This window comes from Atractosteus spatula, chromosome 10 (assembly GCF_055471065.1).
Source record: "Atractosteus spatula isolate fAtrSpa1 chromosome 10, fAtrSpa1.hap1, whole genome shotgun sequence".
Classification (NCBI taxonomy): Eukaryota; Metazoa; Chordata; class Actinopteri; order Semionotiformes; family Lepisosteidae; genus Atractosteus; species Atractosteus spatula.
Window position 1 is genome coordinate 21,252,301 of NC_142715.1, and position 14,176 is coordinate 21,266,476.

A 14,176-nucleotide genomic window follows, 5' to 3' on the forward strand; every position below is an offset into this window, starting at 1 on the left:
GAGCAAGTAAAGGTTTATTCCCTGCCGGAAAGAGAAGAAACAACATTTCAGCTGTTGAAGAAGGTTTTGACGCCCGAAGAAGGCTCCACAGCCGAAATGTTTATTTTTTTCTCTTTTCAGCACAGGAATAAACCTCTACTTGTTCCTTTGCAGCCTACGCATGCTGACGCAGCTCCCCACCTGAATTACTTTAAGTATTCATGCTGTATATATTATTTACATCTGTAGATTATGTGTTACTTTCAGATTCATCCTGTTTGTGTTCTAGGTTTTGATGTACAGATTTGATTTTGTCACCCCATTTTGATAAATATAATATTGGTTTACCTGCAGTATATTTTGTAGATGGAATATTTAATAGTAGACGTATTCAGTAGTACAAAGCTTTGAGGTCCTGCCTAGTTTGTGTTGAAAGAAAGCGAATGAATGAGTTATTTTCCCCAGACTGTGATTTGTGTACCGGGATAGTCGAGTTGAAATGTATTTAGCTACGCAAAAACGGCGGTATCACCACGTTTTCCTTTGTTTACTTCGCCCATTTGGAGTTCAGTCTGCTAAAGACGAATGAACACAACGTGTCACTCCCTTTTGGTTCGGGGACAGACGCGATGAGATTCAATTTCATCAGCCTGCGAATGGAGAAAGGAAAACAAAAACATATTTAAGAAATTCTGTCCACATGCACTGAAGTCCACACTTCTTACGCTGCGTCATGGAGATGTGGACCTGGAGGAAGGGCTTAGGGTACAGTTTGGAAATTGGGACGTGGTCTTATAATGTTAGTGAATAGGGAGGACAAGTTACGCCATGAATCAATAAATGTGTATTGAATGTCTTATAAACCCTCTTAACATTGACACAGGAGCAGGATTTGTGGCTGCTGCGGTTCGGAGCCTCGCATTGTCTTCCAAATGTGCTCATCTGTGTGACAATGAACCCTTTCTCAGTCTGTCTGGGGGGTGGGGCTCAATCTACTGTCTCCCTTCCTCGATTTAACATCTGATTAGTCCTCACTACCACTACGGGCTTAAGAGCTCATGAATTTAAAGTGAATATTTAACAGGCTGTGATATGTATATATAACCAATATAAATGTCAATATAATTTACATATTACTGAGAAGTTATCATCAGTGAATGATTTTAAGATTTTAATGATAAATATCTATTGTACGTAGTGACTTTAAAATCTTTGTATATAAAATTTCAGATTAAAACAAAGTTTTTGCATATTCTTGTGTGTATATATATGGTTCAGCCACAGAACCAGGAGAACATGTCTCCTTCTTCTTATAATATTATTGTGGTTTTGTTTTTGTTACTGAGAGATCTTGGTACATAGTATATATATAAAACCATTTTCCATTGTAATTCAAGGTTGTGGATCGCTGAAAGTCTAACACACAAGAGAGAATGGTGATATACATAGAAAATTGGTACCAGATGATTATTGTAGCGGCTTCCTGAATATTTGTCCCACAAGAGACACTTTTTTGTTGAAACTATCAGGTTTTGATGTACTTTCATGTGAACTCTTGCTCTTAAGATGGTAAGAGATTGCATCTGGTATTGCATGTAATTAAATGGTGATACTTTTATTTGCTCTGTTTCCTATATCAGGAAAATATAGTATTTGCTCAGTAGAGGGGCAAAGTTTTTAGTAGTGTCGTGGGAATTTTCTCTAAACACTTAAACACGCAGGAAGAGATTCTGCATTCAAATAGTATGCTCTGTGAAGTTGCCCCTCCTACAGACAGCACAAACAATGAAACCCACGTGATTTGTTAGTGCTGTTTGTGCCATTGAACCTAGCTTCTGTGCTGCTTTCGTTCCCAAGATATAGCGCTTTGTTTTTTCGGGGTCGTGACGTCACTCAGCCCCCTTCAACGTCGTTGGGGAACCAGAACGGTCTCAATCGTTAGTGCTGTGTTTGTGCCGTTGAAAGTAACTTCCCAGCTACTTTCTTTCACGAGATATAGTGCCTTCTTTTTGGGGTGTTGTGACGTCACTCAGCCCCCCTACAACGTCTTAGGAGAACCGGACCAATCTCATTCGTTAGTGCTGGGATTGTGCCGGTTTGTGCCATTGAAAGTAGCGTTTGTGCTGCTTTCGTTCCCGAGATATAGCGCCTTGTTTTTCCATTGATCACGTGACCATGCACAGTGACTTTGATCTCGAGTTAATCCGTCAACTGAGTTAAAGCACTCTGTTACCAGCGCGAGAGTAACAATTCTGCAACTTTGTTCCTCTGTTTGCCCAGGTACGGGGGGGCGGCGGTGGATTTTGCATTTAATATCATTATCTTCTATGCGTTTGTGTGAACAGGAAAATTAAATTTGTCTCCAATATCATACCCGAATTAGAAGAGTTTCAAGTGTAGCCTTAAAAAGCGACATTAGCAAACAATTGTATGTTCTTACAAAGAGGCTTTAACAAACAAGTCTTAATACCTCATAGCATTGTCCTTTTTTAAAAATCTGAAGAAGTAATCAGTTTCATATTGTCTCCGTCTTAAGTAAACATAGGCATCAAGGGACGTGTGAAGATTTGACCTGTCTGTGTAGCCACATATTTAAAAAGACTTGAATTTGCAACTTTCTGAACCATTGTTGCTCTTTTTTATGCAAAGCCAAAGTGAAAAGGAACCAGGACTTCAGGACTTTTTTTTTTAAAGGGGCACTATGTACAAAGTTTACACAAGTTCATAACACATCCGAGAAACAAGAGTCTTACCATCTCACACATGCAGACCGTGGCAATATTGGAAATTATTTTTATTTTCACAGAACAGAAGTGAACACATATCTAGGTTCTTTGGAAAAACTGGCATTATCCACGTGTTTGTATTTACAGGGGTCTTATGCGCAAACATGAAACGATTAGCTCACAGTTCTTTTATCTGTATTTCTGGTCAGTCCTTGGTGTAGAATACAGCATGAGGGCACACCTTGAGCTCTGAAGACACAGATATGACTGCCTTTGTTAGATCGCCAGATTTCTCCCAGGTGAAGTCGTGTCTTTTGCAATATGCAATGTAATGACCCAGGACAGGTGGGCAGAACGTAGTGACACCTCTTAATTTGAAGGTCCCATTTAATTCCAGGTTATGTGGAAAATCTGAAAGTTGACTCTCAAAGATATTTTGAGACTGGACAGTGTTTTCTTCACGACTCAGCCAATCTCCCACGTCACAGTCAATGACAGGATGTTGCCCAGTTGACAAGCTGTGCTGTACAGTACCATTACACAAGATGTGTTCTGATAAAGCTGGGTCACAAACTTGCATTTCTATCAGAGTGTTCTGCACATCTGTAATTTGAACAAGTGTTAACAACACTTTTGCTATGATTTCTGAAATATTACATTCAGCTCTCACTTATTGTAGCTCTGACTCTGTTTTCATTGCACCAAAGATGTCCCTCACAATTTTAGCTCTTAGAACATAAACATCTTTGTGCACACCTTTCTGTGCCAAATGTTTCACCAGTTGAAATATTTCTATGCTATCTACAGCCTGATTAACATAGCTGCTAGAAGACCTGCTATCGCAATAGTCACTGCATAGGCACTGACATCAAATGCACAAGTGTTCAGTACATTCCACTCACTTTTACTGGGGGCAGGTCTCTGCTGCTTCCATTCCTCATCAGAGCCACTACAGCCTTTTTCACAGGAATAGAACAATCTATGTTGTAACCACTCAGAACGAGGCACAAGATAAGAAGATGGTTTCCGTTTTTTAGGTGGTGCAGCAAGCCCTCTCCAATTTTCCAAACAACTCAGATTTGATGGATACACCAGTTCTTTGTCCTTTTTGAGCTCTGTCTGTTTTTCAGAACTCATAACAAGTGTTCCGCTCTGCTGTTCTAGAGAGCTGGATGTGGTAGCACTGATAATGGCCCTCTCACACTGCTGGGAAACACCATGAGCACCCATTGATATTCTCATACCTTCTATGGGTGCTAGGTGCTTCATAAGGAACCTGTCAACTCATGCTTCAGCACTGATTGTTTTAGGATTTTGAAATCCGCCTCCACACTGGCTGAACTTACAGTGATGTTCACACTTTTGAAAAGTGGAACCATTAAGCCAGTCCAGAGTGGGAGATATCAAGCAAGCCTGGTGAGATGAGGAACAATCTCCGGTAGGAAATGCAGGTTATGTCTATCACCACTGTCCACAGCAAGCAACCTGCATTCTTCACAGATTTCTGTTTCCCAGTCTTTCAATGCTGTCGGGCATGCATCAAGGGTCCAGCTTGGCTCTTGGTCCCCAGTTGCACCTATTTTTTCTAGAATTTCATCAGAAGGAAAAACATCGTATCCTTGTGCTATTTTTTTGTTCTAAGTGTGAGGTTTTAAGTGTGATTTGATCTGTTATGCATGTATACATTGATTCTTTTTTACCTTTGCAGCCCTGTAGCACTTGGGTATATTCTTTTGTCAGGTTATGTCTGGCAGCACAGCCTGAATGTTAGTACTGTTAAGTTCCTACCCTCCTAACAGTGCCTGTGGGTGATGAATCCTGGAATGAAGGGCAAATATGTAGAATGAGTACTATGGTGCAACAACATACATTGTTTAAAATACAAAAAAACAAATCCTGTCCTCACATCGACTTTCGTAACCAAACAATGTGTAAAATGTTTAACAATGTCAGAATAACAATGAACAATGCAGAGCTTTAATCCAGTACATTTCCTTGGTCTCTTAAGTGTGGTAACAGTGTAACACACCAGATGATACATTTTTATACTTCCTTAATATACTCTGTTGTGTGAGGGGATAACTTAATAAAGCTCACAAAACTCATTTTATCCTGTTCTATGCTCTGTGAAGGCAGACCTTAATCCATTGTCAAATGGTTAACTATACTACATTTACTACAATAGTGGAGTCACCAGTTTCGTGCCTGCTGCTTCTGGGACATGATACAATCAATGTAAACCGTGCAAACATTCCCAAAGATGCTCAGAACTTCACAGAGGCAGGTACTTCAACGTGCATTATAAACCCCTCTCCCTCTCTACAGGTAATCGAACAATAGAAAGGCAACAGCTCCTTAATAAGCTATTGCATGCAGTAGGTCTGATATCTACTTTCATACACAATTAAGAATTAACAATCAAAAATCACAAATATGTAGTGCATTACCTGGAATCGGACCGCTCAAGGTTTTAAAAAAATCAAGCAAATGATGAGTAGTTTAAATCCCCAGAAAGAAATAAGGATGAATGCAAAACACTGTATATTGCTTAGAACTGAAGTCTCAAACAACAAATCGTGGCAAGCTTTACACTTCTCTTTTGTTAGCTCCATGATGTCACCCTTTAATCTTAGTGTTCATGTGATGGCCGAATCCCTAGCTAGACCCATGGCCCGGGTATTATGGGAAATGTTTAATGCAAGGTATAGAGAAGTCCGATTAACACTCAAAAATGTAACAAAAAATGAATTTCACCAAACCTGGCCTAAACTGTGCTTCTTCCCAATTTTTACGTGATTTATAATAATATCCTTTCAGTTACATAGTGCTTCTCTGGAAACCCCAGTGAAAGCGCTCTACAGGTAATGGGGACTTCCCTCCACCGCGTAAATGAAAATAACTAGGTTTTTTACATTGTTATGGATTACAGTTTAAGTGCACATCAAAAAGTCTCTGTATATGTAGATAGAAATTGATAAATTAATATTTTTTAGACCCGCCTACTCACGGGTCTAAAAAATATTAATACCAAGGCCCATCACCACTTCTTTCGTTTATGATGTGTTTTTAAAGCATTGCATTCACCACTTAATCATTTCAGCTTTCACATCAGCAATTTGTAACATGTCAGAGATTTTTTGGGGTTCAGTTCTCCTTGTAACACTTACAGAAACAAAACATTATAATTTAAATTCAGAAGTGTGACAAATCCTTTCAAGTTTCACTTGCATGTGTAGAAATATCATGATAACGACAAATGAAGCTTACTAATTTTTGTGGTATTCCCCGCGATATAAACAAGTTTCTCAAATATCTTTACTTTAAAATAAATTCATGGGAACGTCAACGTTGCATCATAATTACAGTATAGCATTTCTAGTTTGTAAAGTAACTTACGATTTGGAAGAAGAGGTCTTCGCCAGAGATGCAGATAATAAATCAAACATCAACTGCAAAGGCTGGGGTCAGCTGATCAAGAGATCACAATTGAAAGATCTGGTGGTCTTGAACTTGCGGTTTTGTATGGTGCCGACGACACAGAGTGACATCACGGCCAGAAAAAGAAGGCGCTATATTAAAATGTAAAACATCCACCCCCACCCGACCAGACAGAGTCGGAAAACAAATTGCATTCATTGTTTTCATCACATCCAGTAATTTCAGTACTGAGTGTGTTGGTACCTGTAAATGTCCTTGTAGTCATATTTGTGTATTCAGAGGTCAAGGTGTGCCCTCATGCTGTATTCTACACCAAGGACTGACTAGAAACACAGATAAAAGAACTGTGAGCTAATCGTTTCATGTTTGCGCATAAGATCCCTGTAAATACAAACACGTGGATAATGCCAGTTTTTCAGAGAACCTAGATATATGTTCACTTCTGTTCTGTGAAAATAAAAATATTTTCCAATATTGCCGCGGTGTTCATGTGTGAGATGGTAAGACTCTTGTTTCTCGGATGTGTTATGAACTTGTGTAAACTTTGTACATAGTGCCCCTTAAAAAAAAAAAAATCCTGAAGTCCTGGTTCCTTTTCACTTTGGCTTTGCATAAAAAAGAGCAACAATGGTTCAGAATGTTCCAAATTCAAATCTTTTTAAATACGTGGCTCGACAGACAGGTTGAATCTTCACACGTCCCTTGATGCCTGTTTATTTAAGAAGGAGACAATGCGAAACTGATTACTTCTTATGATTTTTAAAAAAGGTCACCGCTATGAGGTATTAAGACTTGTTTGTTAAAGCCTCTTTGTAAGAACATACAATTGTTTGCTAATGTCGCTTTTTAAGGCTACACTTGAAACTCTTCTAATTCGGGTATGATATTGGAGACAAATTTAATTTTCCTGTTCACACAAACGCATAGAAGATAATGATATTAAATGCAAAATCCACCGCCTCCCCCTACCTGGGCAAACAGAGGAACGAAGTTGCAGAATTGTTACTCTCGCGCTGTTAACAGAGTGCTTGAACTCGGCAGACGGGGTTATTGGAGGTCCAAGTCACCGTGCATGGTCACGTGATCACCGGAAAAACAAGGCGCTATATCTCGGGAATGAAAGCAGCACAAATGCTACTTTCAATGGCACAAACACAGCACTAACGATTGAGACCGGTCCGGTTCCCCTAGAACGTTGTAGAGGGGCTGAGTGATGTCACCCCCTGAAAAAGAAGATGTTATATCTAAGGAACGAAAGTAGCTGGGAAGTTACTTTCAATGGCACAAACCGCCACAAATGCAGCACTAACGAATGAGACCGGTCTGGTTCCGCTACGATCTTGTAGTGGGGCTGAGTGATGTCACGACCCCGAAAAAACAAGGCTCTATATCTCGGAATTAAAAGCAGCACAAATGCTACTTTTAACGGCACAAACGTAACACTAACGAATGAGATGAGTTTAATCATTTGTGCTGTCTGTAGAGGGGCCAACTTCACGGAGCCAATTAACCCCACTCTCTCAGTGCAGTGATAATGTACTGTAGCGTTTGGTCAGTGTGTCTGTATGAACCCCCCTCTCTCTCAGTGCAATGTTAATGTACTGGAGTGTCCAGTCAGTGTGTCTGTATGAATCCCTCACTCTCAGTGTAGTGTAAATGTACTGTAGTGTGCAGTCAGTGTGTCTGTATTATGTAAATGTAATGTATCATTATTATTTCTGTATTCTTACTTTTTACACAGTAAGTAGGTTTCTGACAAAGCTTGTATATCTAAAATCACGTATTATCAGAAACCCACTTAAACTCTATTATTCCTCTATGCTTAAACAACCCAAATTGATTGCGAGAATACTAGACGTGTCTTTGTGTAGCTTAAGACTTACAGCTTTAGCTTGAAGCTTTTAAGATCACATGGCCTCAGCTATCATTACTATGTTAATGTTACTCATATATACATCCATACCAAACCTTATGCTGATGTGGCTGTCTCTATTCTAATTGCATCTCTGACATAAGAACTTGGATGACTCAAAATGTCCTTCATCTTAACTGTGACAAGACTGAAGCCATGCTTATTGGCACTTTGTAAAACTTTGGGACTCCACTTTGTAAAACTTTGTAAAATCAGTGTGAAACCCTATCTGTAGTTGGTCTTGTACTTGAGCTTCAGTCTAAATTGAAAAACATGGGGATGATATTTGATGTTCGACCCACATGTGCAGCGTGTTGTCAAAACATCTTTCATTCCCCTCAGAAATATTGCTCGACTACGCCCTGTGTTATCACTAACTGTGGCTGAAAAGTGTTGTCTAATCTTGAATCGACTGCTGTAATGCTCTACTCTCTGGGGTTTCTAAATCCACATTGAACAAACTCCAGTATGTCCAAAATTCAGGAGCCAGAACCCTGACCACGTCTAGTGCAAATGATCACATTACTCCTATCCTGGAGTCCTAGCACTGGCTTCCTGTCAAGTTTCATATCCACTTAAAAATCCTCCTGCTCACCTATAAGACTCTCCGTGTCTTGGCTTGGCACCTCCATACTGGTCTGATATTATCACCCTACTCCCTACCTTGCAATCTTCGCTCTTCTAATTGTGTTCAACTATTTGTTCCCCAGTCTGTCTACACTCTATGGGTGACATGGCCTTCTCCTGTTTAGCCCCAAGCTCTGGAACTCTCTCCCCAAGGATATCAGAGTCACCTTCTCTAAACTCCAAATCCAGACTCAAAAACTTTTTCTTCAGAAGAGCCTTTATTTAACTGTTCTGTACCCCTCTGTTCCTACTGTACTTAGTACCACTGTCTACTGTCTCCTTTAACTGTGTATTCTCATCGTGCTAATTTTGTGTATTTTTTGTAATTGGCATTCTGTAAAATGCTTTGAGAAGCCACCTCTAAAGGTATAAAGCTATAAAATAGTTTTTTCTTATAAAGGTCGTGTCTTCTTGTCCTGTGTTTACAGGCTCAGAGGCCAGTGTTCTTTCCGACGCTGGGGAAAGGGCTCTCCTTGAACAGCAGGAGGAGTGGGGCTCCAGTCTGATGCAGGAGACAGAGCTCACTGCCGCAGCAGGGAAAGAGGCACTTAGTGAGCAGCACACAGACAGCAGACAGAGTGTGGAGGATCTGGACTCTGTGCCCATGATGAAGACGGAGCCTGAGAGTGAGACACCTGGGCTCTTAGTATGTGATGATTTTACAGAGAAGATGAATAATCTGGACACAATCAATATTACACAAAGTTGTAATGAACTGGGCTGTGTCTCTGTACAAGAGCACAGTGAAGAACTGGATGTTTTAAATCTTACAGAGCAGGATATGGATCCCAAGTTGATTGACCCTGCAGAGCAGCAGACTGATGTCCCTGGTGAAGAGAACAGTACTGAGTTACAGCACCGAGAGGAGAGTCAGTACAGGGAGGAGCAACAGCAGGTCCTACAGGGCTTGATAATAATTAGGCCTTGTTCTGTTCAAGTGGAGAGACTGTCACTGCAGAGTCTAAAACAATCATATGATCCCTTAGTATCTGACGACTTTACACACAGGTTTAATAATCTGGTTACTGAGAAAATTGTTGAAAGTTTTAATGAACTGGAGAGTATGTCTGTTCTTGGGCAAAGAGAGGAACAGCTGAATGAACTGGGTGGTTTTAGTCTCAGAGAGCTGGGGATGGAGTCCCAGATGATTCACACTGCTGAGCAGCACACTGAAGGACACGATGGAGAAAACAAATCTCAGTTTCAGCACACAGAGCAAGACCATTCCATGGAGCATTTGCAGAATAAGAGACCCCAGCATGATCACAGGATGAGGAAGAATCACTCAAGGCCTTGCTCAGATGGAGTGGACAAACTGCCATTACGGCACAGGGAGAAGCAGCGTTTCTGTCAGTCTAGCATTTCAAAATCCTATCAGCACCTTCACACAGGAGAGAGACCTTTCAGCTGTAGTCAGTGTGGGAAGAGTTTTATTCTATCACATGACTTAAAAAGGCACCAGCACATTCAAACAGGAGAGAGACCGTTCAGCTGCAGTCAGTGTGGGAAGAGTTTTAGTCAGTTAAGTACCTTAATAACCCACCAGCGCATTCATACAGGAGAGAGACCGTTCAGCTGCAGTCAGTGTGGGAAGAGTTTTAGTCAGTCAAGTAGCTTAATTATCCACCAGCACATTTACACAGGAGAAAGACCGTTCAGCTGCAGTCAGTGTGGGAAGAGTTTTAGTCTATCAACTAACTTAAAAACCCACCAGCGCATTCACACAGGAGAGAGACCGTTCAGCTGCAGTCAGTGTGGGAAGAGTTTTAGTCAGTCAAGTAGCTTAATTATCCACCAGCGCATTCACACAGGAGAGAGACCGTTCAGCTGCAGTCAGTGTGGGAAGAGTTTTAGTCAGTCAAGTACCTTAATAACCCACCAGCACATTCATACAGGAGAGAGACCATTCAGCTGCAGTCAGTGTGGGAAGAGTTTTAGTCAGTCAAGTAAGTTAGTAACCCACCAGCACATTCACATAGGAGTGAGACCGTTCAGCTGCAGTCAGTGTGGGAAGAGTTTTAGTCAGTCAAGTAGCTTAATTATCCACCAGTGCATTCACACAGGAGAGAGACCGTTCCGCTGCAGTCAGTGTGGGAAGAGTTTTAGTCGGTCAAGTGACTTAGTAACCCACCAGCGCATTCACACAGGAGACAGACCGTTCAGCTGCAGTCAGTGTGGGAAGAGTTTTAGTCAAATAAGCCACTTACAATCACACCAGCGCATTCACACAGGAGAGAGACCTTTCAGCTGCAGTCAGTGTGGGAAGAGTTTTAGTCGGTCAAGTGACTTAATAACCCACCAGCGCATTCACACAGGAGAGATACCATTGTAGCGGCAAGGTTACTCTCTCCCTCATCTCAAGTGGTGCTTGATAGAGAGAGGCCATTCCATTTGGTTCACATTTAAGGTGTTTTTCTAGCTGATAAGAGTGTTCTGATAAGGAACAACTCCCAAAGTTGAGACCCGTGAATGGTCATCGCTGGTGCCTCACTCTCTGGGAGATTCCAAGGGAGAGTTTCATCCCAAGTGGTTTACAACCCCAAGGTCAGAGTTCATGGTTACTCATCCTCACACAGGGCAACAATAAATGTAGGCATCCTCTCACGAGGCACCAATAACTGTAGGGGTTTGTGCATTTACTGGGACAATTGTTAATTGTAGCAGTAAGTCACAAAATGATTCTCGAATGCCCATGGAACTTTCAACCAATGAGCGACCGTAGTTCCTCCAGGTACAACTCCAGCTCCTCCTGGACATCCTCAGACTCAGCTCAGACAGTCACGTAACGGCCAGTATGTCCCAGTGCCAGGACTTTTCCTTGTTCTCAGAGTTGAGAACGGAGGTTGCCAGCATGTAACCAAAGGATCCACCCGAGGTTAGCCCAGCAGCAAGCCTCGTGAGCCCACCACGAACGCTTACCTGATCAACAAGTGAACTACGGTTGGAACTGTGGACAGCTAAATATCAGTATTCAGGACTCGCGCTAAATCGGGAACGAACCGGTCTTCTTCCTGTCTAAAAATTGTGCAAACTCTGCTAGGTTCAGCCAACACTAACTAGCCGGTCTTCAGAGAGCATCAGCAGCGCACTGCAGCAGAAATCTCTCCCTCCTTCTCCTTCTCTCACGTCGAACCAGCACTGCCTTGCACCGGGCCAGAGAGCGCTGATTGGACACGGCAACAGCCTGCCACTGCTTCTTTGTATCCGCGGGAGATCTGAATCCCCATAGAGCGGATGAGTATTCAACTTTCTGCATTACAGCTCGAGAATTCAATTGTTACCTCAACCTGAGTTGATAGCAATTTAATTCCTATGAGTCATGTACTTGCTTTTGAGTATCTAATGTACAAGTTGTAACAAAGTTTATTTACAAAACAATCTAAATGAATGATATTACGGAATGTATGTCTCTCTTGGTTTGTAACTCTTCGTGATTGAATATATACCTTTTGTATACTGCTAACCCCCTCTATAAGATCTGTTATGTTTATGCACATTTTTTGAATTAATAAATGTATTGTTGTGTGTTAGCATTTGCGTGTGTGCGTTGTTTGAGTTATCCTGCAAGGTTGATTCTAATAGCCATCAAAAGAATATTTTTTGTGACTTGCTGCTACAATTAATAATTGTCCCAGTTAAGCACAAAACCCCTACATTTACTAGTGCTTCGTGAGAGGATGCCTATAGAGTGAAGGACAGGAACATGTAAGATGATTAATATACATTAATATACCCATCCACTCGATTCAGGGTTGTGGTTGAACTGGAACAATCCTGACAAGCAGTTGGTGCAAAGCACAGTATCGCCCATAATGTGACACCAGTCCACCTGCAGCACCCAGGGGTGGTAAAGAACATGACAGTGTAGTGGTTTCATGGGTTTACTGAGACAATTATCAATTGTAGCAGTAATCACAAGGTTGTTCGTTGGGGCTTTTAGAAAATCAATCGTCAGAACAACGAACAACGCACACACACGGGTTCAATACACGAGATACATTTATCAATATAAACTGTGCACCAAACATATACTAGTCTGCCTGGATACGAGCGGCAGACCTTACTGTGAGGGGTATCAATATACAAGGTATATAATCTCGAAGAGATGCAAACACAAAGAGATACACAACAGAGAATATATGTCAATATATATCGTTTGCTTACCAAATCGCTAATCAGTATTATTACCCACTGTTACTCTAAACTCAGAAGTAAATACATTACTCATGAATTAAATTGATAACAACTTGTGTTGAGGTACAATTAAATTCTCGAGACGCAATGTAGAATTTTTACTTATCCACTGTGTTTGGATTTGGAATTTCCCGGCACGAACACCAAACCAGCTGACAGGCTCTGTTGCAGCCTCTGTTGCAGTGGTTGTCCAATGGGCGTTGTGTCGGCATCCTCTGGCTACCGGCCAACCAGTCGAGGTGCAGCTCGGAGTAGGACGGGCGGAGGAATCTGACTGCGGCGCGCAGGGCAGTCGTTGCTCCGAGGGGATCTACCAGCAGTCCGGCTGGCTAGTAGAAAGTCTCTATGCACAGAGTGTGACCGCGAGTCCTCACAAGTCACTCTTTTGCCTGGGAAGAAACTGGTTCGTTCCCGGTCCAGCGCTGCTTCTGAATAAGCTATTCAGGTTGTCGACAAAGGGTCCAACTGTAGGCTGCCATTGATCAAGCGGAGCATTCACGTTGGTAGAATTCTGAGTACGTACGGGATCCTCGGCCTCGCGCTTAGAACAAAGTCCAAGTCCTTTTGCAGACAACAGCAGTTGTCACGTGATTGTCTCTGAGGATGCGCGAAAATGGCCAAGGAGAGCCCAGAACTGAGCTTGCGCTCCCTTTTTGATCAAGACCCAGATGTGTGCTGATTGGTTGAGAGTTTGGCGGGCATTGGAGACCCACGTGGTATTACCATGCCCTGCCAGTCCCTGATTGGTTGGTCAAGGTGAGATATAAGTCACTTACTCTTGACACTTAGGAATGCAGTCCAGATGTCCATTCGGCACTCCCTAGACTGATAGGCGCCAGTGGATGACCATTGATCATGATAGCCAGGCTTAGCTACTTGCATCCCCGTCTGGGAGCTTGCTTCTTATCAAAAGAAAAACATCTTAAATCAGCTTGCATGAATTCTTTCTCTGTGGCTGCACCACAGAGATGGAGGGTGAGATGGGGCCTCCTTTAGGAGCATACCAACGCTTAATTCTGTCTTATTAACCAGCAGTGCCGCTACATATCCCCCCTTTTTGAAGGTCACGAGGTCCTGAGGCGTTGTTGCCTTCAAACAAAAACAGAGTTAAGTGATGTTTGTTGCACCACGGTGGATTCTACCACCCAATATTCACATTACCTCTCGAGAATTTGTACAGGAAATAGTGTTGGAAAGAACATTACGTATACCTGCTCTCAGTTATAAGGTACCTAGGAATGAGGCTTTGGGCATCATCATTAGCTCTAGACCTTAAACTTCCGGCAGTTCACTATCAGTA

General features: G+C 41.9%; 1 protein-coding gene across 1 annotated transcript in view; it reads left to right on the forward strand.

The window, feature by feature from the left end:
* The window catches only part of LOC148825762 (uncharacterized), a 232,396-nt gene extending 221,382 nt beyond the window's left edge, over window positions 1–11,014 (forward strand). Inside the window, exon 4 of the mRNA XM_088926342.1 lies at window positions 10,138–11,014. Coding sequence (XP_088782468.1) covers window positions 10,138–11,014 — 877 coding nt within the window. The remainder of the gene's footprint in view (window positions 1–10,137) is intronic.
* The last annotated feature ends 3,162 nt before the right edge of the window (window positions 11,015–14,176 follow it).